General features: G+C 39.0%; 1 protein-coding gene across 1 annotated transcript in view; it reads left to right on the top strand.

Moving 5' to 3' along the window:
- The window catches only part of LOC126828111 (agrin), a 243955-nt gene that overhangs the window by 99257 nt on the left and 126745 nt on the right, over positions 1 to 17953 (top strand). Inside the window, exon 2 of the mRNA XM_056102221.1 lies at positions 5020 to 5055. Within this exon, the coding sequence (XP_055958196.1) occupies positions 5020 to 5055 (36 nt within the window). The remainder of the gene's footprint in view (positions 1 to 5019; positions 5056 to 17953) is intronic.

Here is a 17953-nt window from a genome sequence, read left to right as displayed (position 1 = left end):
TATTGTGACACCCTAGTTATATGTATTTCCATGGATAGGCGGCCATTTTGGAAAAGATGGCCGTAACGACCACCAGGGGGAGCTGCTGAGGTGGATCCACATCCCAAAATAATCAGTAGGGTTGATGCCATCTATGTGCCAAGTTTCATGCTTTTAACCCAAAGTGCACAATTTTTTGCTTAACCGCCCCACTAGTATAAGAGTAGGCTATAGTGCCTATTTTTGGTCAAAATTTCCCTCATAGCACACTGTATATGGCATTACATGTCTTCATAATTCCAACCTCGTGGGTTTTCTCCGGGTCCTCCGGTTTCCTCCCACAGCTAAAGACCCCTACGCGCAAGCGAACTATTGAAATAAAATTAAACCATATGTTAGTCCCGAAATGACCTAGTTTTTGTCGAGTGGACGTTAAACCCCATTTCTCTCTCTCTCCATATAAATTGTGTTGTGTCATTTTTTGATAGATAATCTCTCGACTTTGAATTAATTGGTCACCTGTCCAACCTCTTTAATTTTCTCTGGGTCCTCTGGTTTCCTCGGTCTGCTAAAGACCCCTATGAGCAAGAGAATTAGTGGAATGAAATTGAACCATATATTAGTCCCGTAATGACCTAGTTTGTAACGAGTGGACGTTAAACTCTGTCCATCTCTCTATGTTTCTCCTTTAACATAATGTAGATTTTCATCAGAAACACATGAAATTATTTCTGGAAAACCTCCATCAAAGTTATTTGCTCTGGTAACTTGCAAGAATCAATGTTTCTCATCGCAATCAATTTGGTAACTTTCTGTTTTTCTATATAGCTTTACATTGCTGTAATATGAAATGTTCGATAATATTTATGTGTTTATTAAGGAAAAGGTTGCACCATATGCCAAGACTGTTAAAAAAATCCCCCCAAAAAACAGCAAACTTGTGTCGATTTATTTGATTCTGAGTTAGAGCTCCATCCTACATCAAAAATCTCATCTTCACATATATTCCAGGAAAATGTCTACGATCTTCTTCAAAACATTTCCCTGTCCAACCTCGTGGGTTTTATCCGGGTCCTCCGGTTTCTTCCCACTGCTAAAGACCCCTACGCGCAAGCGAATTCTTGTAATAAAAAAATTAAACCATGTGATAGTCCTGAAATGACCTAGTTTGTGTTGAGCGTACCTTAAACCCCATTTCTCGCTCTCTCTTCTGTTTCCCCCAACTTCAGAGGAGGAGGACCCATCCCTGCCGTCAGTCACCACTGCAACCAAATATGCAGCATGCGCCCGGGGTTATAGAAGAATAATTGTTATATTATACATATTGATAGAGAACATGAAACACAACTTGCTCCGTGAGGGAAGAATTTATTTGATATGTGGGATTCTTAAACTAATAAGTCAGGAATCATTTATCTCTGTTTCAATTTATAGAGGAGGCGGCCATGATTCTTCATTTTGTAGTTAAATGACTTCATTTAATAATCTAAAAAAACTTTCACAAGGCGGGAAAGTGTCCTTTTTTTTTTCTTTTTTTTTTTTACATTGCATATAAATGGCTGCCATTGGGCAGATATTCTGTTACTTCTCTGTATTTTATTGGCCACATGGATATTGTCATGTTAGAGTACTAAATTGTTTTTTTAAATTCTGAATATTTTAAAAGAAGGCTCCCCTGTAAATCTTCATTTTTTCATCCCTAGGGCTACATTTCATTTGCATGTAAGATAAAGTTTGAATAATCAATAGACTGGCATTGGCTTGCATCAACTTTTAAACTCTGAATTGTATCCATTACTTTGAATTAAGAAGCTGTTAAGAAATTATTTTGCTCACATCAATAATAGACAACATCTACACTATGAGTTTATTCCCAGATGTAAAGGGAGAGAAGGGGAAGGGAGGGAAGAGAGATACCAGTAGAGAAAGGGAGTGGGGAGAGAAGGAGAAAGAGGGGAGAGAGAGGGAGGGAAGAGAGATACCAGTAGAGAAAGAGAGTGGGGAGTGGGGAGAGAAGGAGAGAGGGGGAGAAGGAGAGAGGGAGAGAAGGAGAAAGAGGGGAGAGAAGAGGAGAGAAAGGAGATCGAGATATCAGTAGAGAAAAAGAGTGGGGAGAGAGGGGAGAGAAAGGAGATCGAGATATCAGTAGAGAAAAAGAGTAGGGAGAGAGAAGAGGAGAGAAAGGAGATCGAGATATCAGTAGAGAAAAAGAGTGGGGAGAGAAGGAGAAAGAGGGGAGAGAAGAGGAGAGAAAGGAGATCGAGATATCAGTAGAGAAAAAGAGTAGGGAGAGAGGGGAGAGAAAGGAGATCGAGATATCAGTAGAGAAAAAGAGTAGGGAGAGAGGGGAGAGAAAGGAGATCGAGATATCAGTAGAGAAAAAGAGTAGGGAGAGAAGAGGAGAGAAGAGGAGAGAAAGGAGATTGAGATATCAGTAGAGAAAAAGAGTAGGGGGAGAGAAAGGAGATCGAGATATCAGTAGAGAAAAAGAGTAGGGAGAGAGGGGAGAGAAGAGGAGAGAAAGGAGATCGAGATATCAGTAGAGAAAAAGAGTGGGGAGAGAAGGGAGAGAAGGAGAGAAGAGAGAAAGAAAGGAGAGATACCAGAGAGGGAGAGAAAGCGAAAGCAAGGGTGGGAGAGAGAGAAGAGGAAGAGAGAGAGAGAAAAAATAGAGAAGAGAGAGAAAAGAGAGTAAATTATAGGAGAAAGAGAAAGGAGGGAGGGGAAAGAGGGAGATAGTCTCATTTTGAGACTAACATGTTTCAAATATATTTCAGTAATTCATTTCAGTGACAACACATTGGGTTTTGTTATTCTTTTAGACCAGGATCTGGGTCCCAAGTGTTACTCAACTTGTTCTTGTTCTTGTTCTTGTTAGGAGAGACGCTCTTCGAAAAAAACCTAACACTCTGCCAATTCAAATATGATCAAACTAACGCTCTGCCAATTCAAATACGATCAACCTGAAACTTTGCATGCTTGTTCTTTGGACAATTGTGCATCGACTGACAGACTTCAACTTTTGCCTGACAAGAACAGCTGTCTAGTCCTTCGGATGAGATGAAAAACTGAGGTCCTGTGTACACATTGGCATTCATGTAAAAGATCCCTTGAAGTTGGAATTGGATATAGAGTAGGCTATAATGCCGCTGCCCGGGCAAAGTTTCCCTCATAGCACACTGTATGGCGTATACCCATCTTTATTAACCCAGTTCAGAGCAGAAAAGTAGGATGTTGAACCCCTTTTCATTACATTTCTGTGAGAAGTTGAAGGTTGATTGATGTATTGGTGGGATGAGATATGGGAATAATTGATGTTGATTTAAAGTGTCTTTACGGTCAGATCAGCGCTTTAGATAATTGTAAAGTTGCATGCTAGTTTCAATCAACGGTTCCAGTCTTCTACCAGAATTATTGAACTGGTGTGCATAGTATTCAATAGGTCTTTAACTCTTTTAACACCTGGTATGGAGCCACTGTGGTTCAGTGAATGAAACATTGGCTCACAAACCTGGAGGTCATGTGTTTGGTCCCTGCGTTGGTCCAGAAAGTTCATTTTGATTGTCCATCGTGGTTCCTCCTTGCCAGTGGTGCCGGACCAATGGCCTGGCAAGAGACAATGTATAGTCATTCAGATGAGAAGAAAAAATGAGATCCCATGATATCAGTTTAAGCTGTAGCGCCTCTGTTCGGGCAAAATTTCCCTCATAGCACACTGTATGTCCTATGCCAGTCTCCATTAGCCCAGTTGGAGCACTACAGTGGGTCATTTTTTAAACACTTCATTTTAACACCTGGTACATTTGTATATAGATTTTAGAATCTCCGGTTGTACGTGATAAGGAGTAGGGTCGCCTGTCCAACCTCGTGGGTATTCTCCTGGTCTTCCGGTTTCCTCCCACTGCTAAAGACCCCTACGCGCAATCGAATTATGTAAATAAAATTAAAAACCATATGTTAGTCCTGAAATGACCTAGTTTGTGTCGAGTGGACGTTAAACCCCATTTCTCTCTCTCTCTCCTTTCATGTAGCTTAATCCCAAACTAATCTAATTTGTGTCCAGGAACATTAAAGCCCATTTCTCCCTCTCTCTATTTTTTTTTTTAAACAATATTTTTATTCAGGATGTCTGATTGGGATTGGGGAACAGACTTAGCCTATGTAAAACCCCTCTCTCCTTATAAAGTAGCTAAATCTCCAACTTAATATTATTCATAATCTTTGACATTAAAAATGTTAATTAGAATTTATATTTCAATAGATATTTATATTTTTATCTTACTGTAGAAATAACAGTTACTGATATACAATATTTAATACATTTTAAAGTCAGTCTGCGACATAGTTTTCTCTCGGCTCTCGATCGTCACTTTTAATGAGACGCCTTGATGAACAACTGTCATTCAAATTGGACTGCTCACATATTTGGCTGAACATTTCTGGTTAGAAATTACAATAAAGATTGAAAAATTTTAATGCAAATCCGTGTATATACATTCATTATTACATCAGTATATACTTTTCAAACCCCGGTTGTACGTGACAAGGAGTAGGGTCGCCTGTCCAAAATAATGGGTTTTCTCCGAAACCTCTGGTTTCCTCCTGATGCTAAAGACCCCTATGTGCAAGCAAAATATTGAAATAAAATTGAATCATATGTTAGTCCCAAAATCACAAAATGACATAGTATGACCTAGTCTCTCTCTCTCTCTCTCTCTCTCTCTCTCTCTCTCTCTCTAAAACTCTTTTGGTCCATTTTACATTAAAAAAAAAAATAAGAGATTTTTGTATTTCATTTTCAAAACTGTCCAAAACTACTTCTCCCACACACCTAACCATATATATTTTCGTGGCGAGATGAAAATATGTTTTCGTAATTTAATTTTATGTACCCACATTTTCTTGTGAGAAATTTCAGATCAGTAAGAACAGGTAACATAGATCAATTACAGTTTGAATAAATCAAAATGATGCATTTTATATTCAGATATTAATTATAATAAATATAATTTATAAAAATATGTTTTATCTATTTTTCAGATATACCTTATAAGAAGCCAGAGCTGCCAAAAGTTTGTAAGTTTATTTTATATTCTATACTGTAATTTAGTCGCTAATCTGAAACAACCAGCCGTTCTTAAACACCAAGTCGTTTTTAATAGTTAATGAGAGTATAGTTCTTTGACTTAACACACTACATCATCTTTATCTCTCAGAGACAAGTATAAAATTAATAATTCCATCTTTTGCATGCAAACCAACCAATTATTTATGACAGTTTATGTGCCCAGTAAAATATTCGAAAAGTATACATTTTTGACTTAGGGAAATATATGTGAGCCATTTGTCTTTAAAGAGACACTATGCATGAGTTGAACTTGTTTATTGCAGGTCTTTTTTCTGGCTTCAAATGTTATATTATTTTGACATTTATTTACATGACAAGCCCATAATCGACAGGCTAGATCAGTAGATGGCTTAGATATTGGGTGGATTAGACAATGTCCATATTGCCGAACAAGCAGAAATGTTACGTAATGCATGACTACACTCATGGAGACTGCCGATAAAGTACTGACAGTCAAGACTTTGTTTATTATCATGGTACATATTGATATTTGACAATGGAGAACATGAACTGTGGGTTGAGCTTTCATCTGAGTTTCATCTGAGTTTCATCTGAGTTTCCATCTGAGTTTCATCTGAGTTTCCATCTGAGTTTCATCTGAGTACCCATCTGAGTTTCATCTGAGTTTCCATCTGAGTTTCATCTGAGTACCCATCTGAGTTTCCATCTGAGTTTCATCTGAGTACCCATCTGAGTTTCATCTGAGTTTCATCTGAGTTTCCATCTGCAAACGATCAGCAATTAATGTCTATTTCCTGTCAAAACTTCATAATTTTGCTCAAAATAAGTAATTTGAAATTTTCAATATATTCATCTTTTCCATTTTCTTATAGCAAGGACAGCTAATCTGATTAAAACACAGATCCTATTTCGTTTTATTTTTTATAGTTCAAAATTTCATTTTTAAACTTGTATTTACTACACCAGGATCTGGAAGAGGTGTTATATAACTACTTCCTGGTTGATGGGAGGGATTAGCCAATGAAATTGTCTGTTGCGGCGACTTCTTGTCGTACCATGCACGGAACTGTGGGTAAACCACTAGAAACGTCAATGCTGATTGATTAATTAATGCCTGACATCATAGGGTCAAAAGTCGCTCGTACGACCCCTGACACAACCTTTGAGTACAGCTTGTCAGATCTTCACGTAGTGTAGGCCATCCTAAGTATAACAAACAAAACGAAATATAGATCTGTATTTTAATCACATTGCAAGACCGGCCAGCTCTTTCTCTAAAATGGTTGTACGTGGCAAGGAGTACAACCTCGTGGGTTTTCTCCGGGTCCTCCGGTTTCCTCCCACTGCTAAAGACCCGTATGTGCAAGCGAATTATGTAAATAAAATTAAACCAAATGTTAGTCCCGAAATGACCTAGTTTTTGTCGAGTGTACTTAAATCCCATTTCTCTCTCTCTCTCTTTCTCTCTCTCTCTCTCTCTCTCTTTCTCTAAATCTCACATTATGATTTGTAGGCTTAGAATAAAATTATTTTTTTGTTGTTTATAATTGATGAGCTGTTGAGTGGATGATGGTGAATTCTACGTTACTTGTCAAACACACGTGTTCTATACAGAATACTGTATGATATAACATAACTAACATTTAATGATATCCTCATTTATTATTTAAACCATTCCGAACACACATTGACTATAACTGGGTATAAGTGTTAACTCCTGGGGTTTCCAGTGGTCTAATGAGTTCGCTGTAGATCATAAAGTCGGTCATTGAGTCAAGTACTGAAGTTGTGTGTTTTCGATCACCAGGGTTGTCTGCCCAACATTGTGGGTTTTTTCCCGGTCCCCCAATTTCCCGCCACTTTATTGAAATGACTTATTTTGTGTTGATCAGTAGACCTCTCTCTCTCTGTCTCTCTCTCTCTCTGTCTCTCTCTCTGGCCTCCCTTTCTCTCTCTCCCTCTTTTCTCCCTCTCTCTCTCTCTCCCTCTCTCTCTCTGTCTCTCTCTCTCTCTCTCTCCCTCTCTCTACTCTCTCTCTCTACTCTCTCTCTCTCTCTCTCTCTCTCTCTAAAAAAAATAGTTCTGCAATCTTTTGGGAAGCTGATTGATGTAGACATGATTGGTATGTTATTGTTTTAAACTTACAAGTCATTAAAGAAATTGATTTCATATTGAGAATTTGATAGATTTCATGACATTGTCTAGACAAAGTTTTAATTACTGTGAAGAGACAACTAACAGTAATTGACAGAAAATGAGCTATGGTACGACTTAGGATGTGAACTCATCCCTTCAATAGGGGCCACGGTAATATAGCTGACATGGACCAAGGAAAACATTAAGATATTTCACATTTCAATAGTTGGTAGCTGCCTAGTTGTTTGACAGAAAATAAGCTATGGCAGACTTAGAATATGAACTCATGCCTTCAACAGGGACCACGGTAATATAGTTGACATGGGCTGAGGAGAACTTTATGATATTTCAGATTTCAGTAGTGTTAGCTCCCTAGTTGTTTGAAAGAAAATGAGCTATGGTAGACTTAGGATATGAACTCGTCCCTTCAACCGGGGCCAAGGTAATATAGCTGACATGGACCGAGGAAAACTTTATGATATTTCAGATTTCAGGAGTGGTAACTGCCTAGTTGTTTGGATGGGTTTAAAAAAAGAGGAACACTTGGCAGTTTGAATTTGGAGGAGGAGGAAATGCGGCTGTTTTGTGGGCAAATACATCCATGTCGCATAGTAACCATACTCCATTTTACTCCTTCAATGAAATGAGCTTTAGCATCCAAAATTTTTACACCAACTGGGCTAATAAAGATGGGCATGTGCGCCACACAATGAGGGAAATTTGGCCAGACAGTGGCACTACACCCTTCTTTTATTATGTGCATGCCATTGTTCCTCGACACATCCAAATAACCAGATGCTGTTCTTTGCCAGGCCCTCTGTTCTGCACCCTATCCAGGGGAAACCACACAGGAAAATCTTTGAGAAATTTTCTCTACTAACACCAGAGTGAATCCGAGACCTCCAATAAATGAAATGAAATGAATTGGGGTTAAATCCTACTGTTCTGCTCCTATGCTGGGCTAATGAAGACAGGCATACGCCATACAGTGTGCTATGAGGGAAATTTTGCCCGGGCAGCGGCACTATCGCCTACTCTTATATCGAATTCCAACTGCCAAGGGATCTTTTACGTGCATTCCAATGTATACACGGGACCTCGGTTTTTCGTCTCATCCGAAGGACTAGACAGCTGTCCTTGTCAGGCCCTCCGTCCTGCATCACTGACAAGGGGGAACCACGTCGGAACCGAGACCTCCAGGTTAACGAGCCAGTGTCTTAATCACTGAGCCATAGGGACTGCCTCAATCCTTCAAGGTAGATCACCATTTAAATTCAGTACCCACAAATTGTAGTTTGTCTATTTATATCAATTCTCTCTCCCTCTTTTGGAAAAGAATGAGACGAAGAGGTTTGAATAATTAACATTTTCTGCCATGTTTTTGTAAATAATCATGATTTAGAGGTGTAAGGATAACAGGTTGGTTACGTTGATATGTACAGCGAATACTTACATGATTTTACTATGCGACTTCAAGTTTGTTTATCTCAAAATTTAGGTGGTCAACATCATAGAAATTTGGGTGCAAAGACATGACCATTTGTTTCTGCCTGTAGTGAAAAGCATTCAGCCCAACAAAATTTTTTGGAAAAGTTGGAGCAGGGCAAGGAGACCAGAATTAACATTGAAGTCTGCCTCCTAATGGTAGAGCAACAGATGTACAGTTAAAGATTAGGAAATGTAATCCCTCAGCAACACACAGATTTATTCCAGGACACGTTTTGGGTGGAGTAACCCTTGATAAACAGCTACTCTGCCTGAAACGTGCCATGGATTTAATCTCTATATTCCTTACAATCTTGTTTGTGTGTTGCTGGGGCGATTACTTTTCTTAATCTTTTCTAGAGGATTTCATATTTTTCTTCTCTGCTCCCACCATATCACCGAGATCCACGTCGATTTGCACAGTTCCAGGGATTTTTCTACCCACTACTATTACTATTTTAGTAAGAAGTTGTTCGTGGTTGTCTCGGATATAAAGTACAGTTAAACACCACATCTATTATAACACTAGACATAGGATAGGTTCAATAGAGGATAGCATCAACAGATAATTGTAAAGATTAGTACATGCTTCTCAAACCTATTGGCAGGGAATTATCAGTGGAATTAGAATAAGTGCTTGAGTCAAAACAAACAGCATGAAGCTGATGTCACGATATAGAATCAAATTCCCAAGGCAATAACTACATTGCTCAATATTTCGATTGAATGGTACCTTATAAGCATTCTGATTAAAGCATAGATCCTATTCGGTTCCGTTTTTTATAGTTGAAAATTTCCGTTATATTTGTCATTACTGCTCTAGGATCTGGAAGAGTTGTTATATAACTTACGTTCTGGTTGTTGTCAGGGATTAGCCAATGAAACGATCTGTTAAGGTGAGTTCTTGGTGTGTGGTGGGTATCCTACTAGAAACATCAACACTGATTGGTTAATCAACTGTCTGACGTCATAGTGTCAAAAGCCGCTTGTATGACCCCTGACACAAACTTCCACTACAACCAGTCAGATCTTCATGTAGTGCAGGCCATCGAAAGTATAAAAAAACAAAACGAAATATAGATTTGTATTTTAATCAGAGGTCATCTAGAATTAGGGTGAAGTCACTTCTACACGCATGATATATTAATGACCAATGTCTAGTATTTTACGCTTTAAAGATAGAGAGAGAAATATGGGTTTAACGTCCACTCAACGTTAGGGCGTGCGCGTTGTATCATAAGGTCTGTCATTGAATCAACTAGCAAGGTTTCGATTCCCCAGTTGTATGTGACAAGGAGTAAGGTTGTCCTCTGGTTTCCTCCCACTGCTAAAGGCCCCTACACGCAGGCGAATTATTGAAATAAATTGAATCATTATGTTAGTCCTGAAATGACCTAGTTTATTTGGAGTGTTAAATTCTCTCTCTCTCTCTCTCTCTCTCTCTCTCTCTCTCTCTCAATAATTCGCTTGCTTGTTAAAGTCTTTAGATTAAAAGGTCTGTCATTGAGTCAAGTGGTATGGTTTCAATCCCAGGCTTGTACATGTCAAGAAGTAGGATTGCTTACCCAACTTCATGGGTTTTCTCTGGGTCAGCCCACTGATAAAAGCCACTCAGTTTGTGTTGATGGCCATTAATTCCCGCTCTCTCTATCTCTCATTCTCTCTTCCCAGTGTTTTAATATTCCGTTTTCCTCCCACTGCTAAAGACTCCTATGCGCTAGCGAATTATTGAAATAAAATTGAATCATTATGTTAGTCCCGAAATGACCTAGTTTGTGACGCGTGGACGTTAAACTCTCTCTCTCTCTCTCTCTTTCTCTCTATCTCTCTATCTCTTCTCAGTTTTTTAATATTCATCTATTATTTAATAAAATAATTTTATCTGACACATCTGAATGATAGAGTAATGTGATAGTTACTTTAGGAAAGGCAGACTAGTTAATGATTGATCTGTTTTGTGTTTTTTTACAGATTTAATCTTCCAATAATTGAATGGAATTAATTCATTCTGGGCGTTTTCCAATTTCTAGTTTGTCCATATCAAAAAAGGTAAAAAAATGTTACAAACAACCGAAAGTTAGATTAATTGATCCTGATCGTATTTTTAACAATATCTACTTTTTCACAGCTTATTAATGTTTCGATTCCTCGGTTGTACGTGACAAGAAGTAGGGTTATCTGTTCAACCTCATGGGTTTTCTCCAGGGCCTCCCACCGCTAAAGCCCCCTACGCGCAAGCACATTATTGAATTAAAATTGAACTATATGTTAGTCCCGAAATGACGTAGTTTGTGTGAAGTGGACGTTAAACCCCATTTCTCTCCCACTGTTAAAGACCCTACGTGCAAGTGAATTATTGAAATAAATATGAACCATACGTTAGTCCCGAAATGACCTAGTTTATGTTGAGTGGATATGGACATCAAACCCCATTTCTATCTCTCTCCCTCTCAGTACACAGAGAATAAGTTGGAATTTGAAATAAGAATAGGCTGTAGTGCCACTGTCTAGTCAATATCTCCACGACTGCACACCCTTTGACATAAGCCAGTCTTCATTAGTTAGTGGTTGATGTACATTAAACCCCATTTCATTTTATTTCATTACTTTGAGGGGAAATGTTTGTATTCGTTTCATAAAAATATACGAAACGGAACAAAAAGCGGAGAGAAAGCCACTAGAAACAACATGATTGTGTGAGAAGAGTGTATAATCCAATTATCATATACGGGAGATGTCAATATTAGTCTAGAAAATGAAGGATGTCGGTAAAAATCTGATGCCATGATTTAATAAGCCCCTCACTTCATAACCCGTGATTTTAATGAGTGTTTATTATCTGTCTGCGTACGTAATGTTAATTGTGTGAAGGATTTATTGTAGCCTCTACCGTGAGTAAATATATCTGGGTTAGATACCTCAAGCTGTATCTGTCTTTGATACTGTTCAAACAGTTGTTAGTCTCTTGTCCAATTACATTTCCTTGAGCGCGGAAACGTTGACGTGGAGAGATGAAATAATTGGGCTATTTGGATACAGACGTCCACTTCAATGAGCACTTGGACTATTTTCAAACTATGGTGGTTTTCCGTTCCTCTAGATTAATGAAATGATAATCAGAGTTATTAGTCTGACAGTACATTCACACACCTCTTTACTGATATTAAATGACTTTGTAAACAAATGTCAGCCAAGAGTTTGAGTGTGATAGTTAGACAGGTAACATTTCCATCAACAAAATACTTGTAAAATGAAGAGGTGAGAATGAGTCACGTCCTAGAGTATTCTAATGACAACATGGCTTCTCAACAGGGATGAAAACCAGACATTTTATCATAAGGTCTGTAATAAAACATATTATTAATAACACTCCAAGCTCCGATGTATCTAGATTTCTGAGACAAGGCTATACACTATCTAGATTACTGGGGCAGGGTTAGACACGATCTAGATGAGATGAGGCTATACAACATCTAGACCATACACCATCTAAATTACTGAGACAGATTATTTACAATTTATATTAATGAGACAAGGCTACACATCATCTAGATTACTTGGATGAGGTTATACACCACCTAGATTACTAAGACAAGGTTACACACCATCTAGATTACTCGAATGAGGAGGTTATACACTATCTACAAGGCTATACACCACCTAGGCTATACACCATCTAGATAACTGAGACCAGGCTATACACCACCTAGATTACTGAGACCAGGCTATACACCACCTAGATTACTGAGACCAGGCTATACACCACCTAGATTACTGAGACCAGGCTATACACCACCTAGATTACTGAGATGAATTTATACACCACCTTGATTACTGAGACAAGGTCATGAACCATATAGATTACCGAGACATTAAATTTTACCCTTAGGACCATGGGTTTTTTTTTATTAAGTTTGTTATATTAAGTACTAGATTGTTAAAAGATCAGTTTGACTGTTTCTGAAATTGAAGTACATTGACTTCATTTCCCTTCATGGTAGTATATTGAACTACTCCTGTTTCTTGTATTAACATTGTCTAATATAAAATCATACACCCTTTTTCATTAGCCCAGTTTGTGCAAAAAAAAAAAAAAGGGGACATTTAAGCCCTTTTCATTTCATTTATTGGGCTTTTATTCTCAATACTAAATTAAGAAAAAAAACCAATTTGACTGATGTATCTGATCATTGTGTTATATAAAATGATTTTGTTATTTCTTGAATTGGTGTAGCTTTCTGTTTTTAGTGGAAATAGCAATTTGACTGATAGTTTATGAAACTTCTCTTTCTATCTCTCTCTTGGTTTAACCATAAGGTAATTGTTTTATATAAAATGGTATTGTTATTTCTTGAAGTAGTGTAGCTTTCTCTTTTTAGTGGAATGTTGTTGAATATTTTAAGTCTTGATAGATGAATTGTCAAGTTTATTTCTTTTTCATCTCTTTTCTGGCGCCGTTTGTTAATTTGATCCTATCAGGAAATGTCTTTGAACATTTCCCATGTCTGTAATTGCAAACATATCAATAGTAGCACTGATTTTATCTCACGGAAACAATAGAAACGTTTTTGTTATACACCCACGTTATTGTTTTGAAATTAGGGACTGACTCATTCGGTTAAATCCACTCCTTTTCGAACCATGTGACCACCGTGTTACAAAAAATTGAAAGAACTATACAGAAGTTTGAATCAGTTAATATGTAATCTTTTTATACGGCATTAAATGGGGTTTAATGTTAGATTTTCGGCACCAGTGTGCAATGAGAGAAAATTTGCCTGGGCAGTGGCATTCCTGCCTACTCTCCTTCAAGTTCCATCTGCCAAGTTTTTTTGTCCCATCACAAGGACTAGACAGGCCCTCTGTCCAACACAACAGACAAGAGGAAATGAGGCTGGACAATCCTGAAGAACTCTATTGGGTGGCCAACCCTCAAAGTTGTGCTGGGACTGCCTGGATAGTCAGCCCACCTCATTATTTATGGGTGGATTAGGTGCCCGAATGAGATTTTCAGGCGTGGTTCCCCCTTGTGAGTGATGCAGGTCGGAGGGCCTGACAAGGACAGCTGTCTAGTCGTTCAGATGGGACGAAAAAACCGAGGTCCCGTGTACACATTGGCATGCACGTAAAAGATCCCTTGGCAGTTGGAATTCGATATAAGAGTAGGCCATAGCGCCGCTGCCCGGGCAAAATTTCCCTAATAGCACACTGTATGGCGTATGTCCGTCTTCATTAGCCCAGATTAGGAGCAGAACAGTAGGACGTTAAACTCCATTTAATCTCATTTCATTTCAGGTCCCTGAATGGTCTATGTGTGTGTTGAATCAGAAGGTCTGTCATGAAGTGGCATGCTTTTGATTCCCTGCTTGTATGTGGGTGTTCTCCGGTTTCCTCCCACCCCTAATTATTGAAACAAAATTGAACCATGTGTTAGTCCTGAAATGACTAGTTTGTGTCGAGTGGACGTTAAACCCCATTTCCCTCTCTCCTCACCCCCATTACTCACCAAACCAACTTGGTTTCCACAAGTCACTCTGGAGCTCAATACCCACCTCCATCAGGTCCACTTGTTAGTTAATTTGGCAAGCTCTCAGTATTGGTATTCCTTTTCTAGATACGATTGTCAGGACTTCTGATCTGTGGCACCTGATTGTCTGGACATCCGTGCTATGGCACCTGATTGTCAAGACTTCTGTGCTGTGGCACACAATTGGAAGGACTTCCATGCTGTGGCATTCCTTTTCTAGATACGATTGTCAGAACTTCTGTGCTGTGGCACCTGATTGTCAGGACGTCCGTGCTGTGGCATTCCTTTTCTAGATACGATTGTCTGGATGTCCGAGCTGGGACACCTGATTGTCTGGACATCCGTACTATGGCACAGATTTCTGTAGACGACGAGGATGCTGTCTGTTTTATATACAGTTCATGTTTAGTTGTATGGGGCACCCTACCATGGTTTTACTCTAAACCTCAGAACTATCTGAAATAACAATCACAAAATAATGTAAGTCCCTGGAGAGAAAATTTCTCCAAACAATTGTTGTAAATGACCGTTCCTTGAATTTGAACACTGGTTAATGTAGGCTGTTCACATGAATTTTGACACTAATGTCTTTTTGAGTATAGTGTAACGAGATGGATGTGATTTAACAGCAAGCAAACAACGACCAGGCCAAACCAATTTCAATTTCTGTTCTCGGGGAAACACCTCTAATTTCTTCCTAAAAAAAAAAATGATTTAAAAACCAAAAGTACTTGCTTTTCTTAAAAGCTTTTAGTTCCAATTGTTTCAGCCTGGAGGTCGGGTGTTCAATCACTGCATTCAGGTTTTCCAGCGTGATTCCCCCTTGTCAGTGATGCAGGAAAGAGGGCATGACAAGAACAGCTGTCTAGTTGTTCGGATGGGACAAAAAACCATGGTCCCGTGTACACATTGGTGTACACGTAAAAGATCCCTTGACAGATGGAATTCGATATAAGAGTAGGCCATAGTGCCGCTGTCCGGGCTAAATTTCCCTCATAGCACACTGTATGGCGTTTGCTCGTCTTCGTTAGCCCAGTATAGGAGCAGAACAGTAGGACGTTAAACCCCATTTCATGTCATTTCATTTCAGTTCCAATTGTTACGTTACGTCTGGATGTCTGTTCACATGTGGGGGTTGGATGGCCGAATGGTTAGTGTGTGTGCGTTGTATCATAAGGTCTGTCATTGAGTCAACTGGTGTGGTTCTATGTGACAAGGAGTAGGGTCGCCTGTGTATGTGACAAAGAATAGGGTCACCAGTCCAACCTTGTGGTTTTTTTCCGAGTCCTACAGTTTCCTCCCACTGCTAAAGACCCCTACGCATAAGCAAATTATTGAAATAAAATTGAACTATATGTTAGTCCCAAAACGATCTCTCTCTCTCTCTCTCTCGCTCTCTTCACATCTGTTTGTTGACACCTTTTTTTTTGTTATCTGATTTTGACGAAACTTGAAATACAGGTTAATACCCCAAAAATCTTGGTTCCTTTCGATATCGGCATGTACCAGACTGTAACTTCATGGATTATGGCCCCTGATAGTACAAAAAAATCACAGTCTTAGTTTGTGAAGCCTCTAGAGGTCACAATTTGTATCCGATTTGGATGAAACCAGAGATATATGTTTAAATCCCAAAGATCTTGGTTCCTTTTTATATTGGCATGTATTGAACCATAACTTCCTGGATTGTAAGAAAAAACATGTTTTTAGCTTGTGTACCCTCTAAAGGTCACAATTATTATTTGATTTTGGTGCACATCAGACCTTCCGTTTTGGAGTTGTACCCCTTACCTTTGATATAAAATGTGAAATATGTACAAAGTTTGTGGACCTGCTGGCTGTCACAATTTTTGTCTGATTTCAACGAAACTTAAACATACATTATGCAAGAGCTAAATTTGTCCATTGCAGGTCTGTTATCTAAATTATTGATAAGACATTAATTAACCTGTCCAGACCATAATCAACTCTAGATGGTTATGCTAGCCTGCGATCTTAAGTGGATTATGAGCCGATTTACTGCATAACTTTCCTTCACGATTTAAGATTAAATGGATAATCGAGACTATGCTGTTTAGCGTACTGACTTTAGTAATGATGATCGAGGCTAGGCAGAAATTTCAACCGCTTAGTGTTTGGTTCATAGTGGATCAATTTGAATGAAATTTTCAGCAAATTGCCTTTACATTATCCAGTTTTGAACTATTATAGTGAGAACCGCCAACTCGTTACCGAATCTCCCATAATGTATCATTAATATATGTGTATTAAAGATCAAAAGTTCATGAATCTCGAATGACTTCAACCTTCCATTTTAGAATTATAGCCTCTGCCCTTTACGCAAAATAGGAAATATATAGTAAGTTAATAAACCCTGCAAAATGTGGGCTTATCTTCCATGGCAACCGCTTGTTAAAATTTTAATGAACCATTATTGCACACAAGAATTCAGTGGGGGGGGGGGGGGTTATTGATCAAGAACTCGTAGAACTAAAATTTAAATAGCTTTGGCCTCTGTTATATAAATAATTGATAAAAGACTTTTGCTGTGTTCATTGTTTGATTTTCTGCTGTGCTCGTTGATGGAAATGCGAGTTACTAGGGCCTCTATTATTAAAATTTAAGTATTTTAAGTCAGATGTGGAGCCATGATGGCTAAGTGGGCAAGGCGCTGGCTCACTAGTCTGGAGGTCGCGTGTTCGGTACCTGCATTGGCCAAGAAAGTTCATCAGGATTTTCTGAGGTGGTTTCCCCTTGTCAATGGTGTAGGACGGAGGGCCTGCCTAGGACAGCTGTCTAGTCATTTGGATGGGACAAAGAAACGAGGTGTCTTGTATACATTGGCCTGCATGTAAAAGATCCCTTGGTTAGAACATGATATAGGGCCGTTGCCCGAGCAAAATTTCCCTCATAGCACACTGTATGGCATATGCCTGTCTCCATTAGCCTAGTATAGGAGCAGAACAGGACATTAAACCCCATTTCATTTCATTAGTCTCGAGTTGATGGAGGGTGGTTAGATGACCAAATGGTTAGCATGTGTGTGCTGTATCATACGGTCTGTCATTGAGTCATCTGGCAGGGTTTCGATTCCCCGGTTGTTCGGGACGAGGAGTAGGGTTGCCTGTCCAACCTCGCGAGTTTCCTCCCACTGCTAAAGATCCCTACGCGCGAGCAAATTATTGAAATAAAATTGAACCATGTGTTAGTCCCGAAATGACCTAGTTTTTGTCGAGTGGACGTTAAACCCCATTTCTCCCTCTCTCTCCAGTCGATAGAATACTGGTTATTTCACTTATACTGTACTGATTTTTGTCAGTGGCCAACCTCAAGGGTTTTCTCCGGTTTCCTCCCACTGCTAAAGATCCCTACGCGCAAGCGAATTATTGCAATAAAATTAAACCATTTGTTAGTCCCGAAATGACCCAGTTTTTGTCGAGTGGACGTTAAACCCCATTTCTCTCTCTCTTTTTTTGTCAGTGGCGCACAGGGCGGGGGGCCCAACAAGAAACAGTGTGTAGTCATTCAAATGGAATGAAAAATGAGATCCTGGGTACACGTTGGCATGCTCGTAAAAGAAACCATGACAGTTGGAATTTGTTAAAGAGAAGGTGGGGGAAAAAACCGCTGTTGTAAGCTAAATTCCCATCATAAACCCAGTGCAGAAAAGTAGGATGTTAAAACCCATTTTTTTTTCTGTGCCAATTTCATCAGTTTACGCATAATGGACAAGGGAA

This window comes from Patella vulgata, chromosome 7, assembly GCF_932274485.2.
Source record: "Patella vulgata chromosome 7, xgPatVulg1.2, whole genome shotgun sequence".
In the NCBI taxonomy this organism is placed as follows: Eukaryota; Metazoa; Mollusca; class Gastropoda; family Patellidae; genus Patella; species Patella vulgata.
Note: the sequence above shows the minus strand (reverse complement) of the source record. Positions and strands in the feature narration are given on the sequence as shown.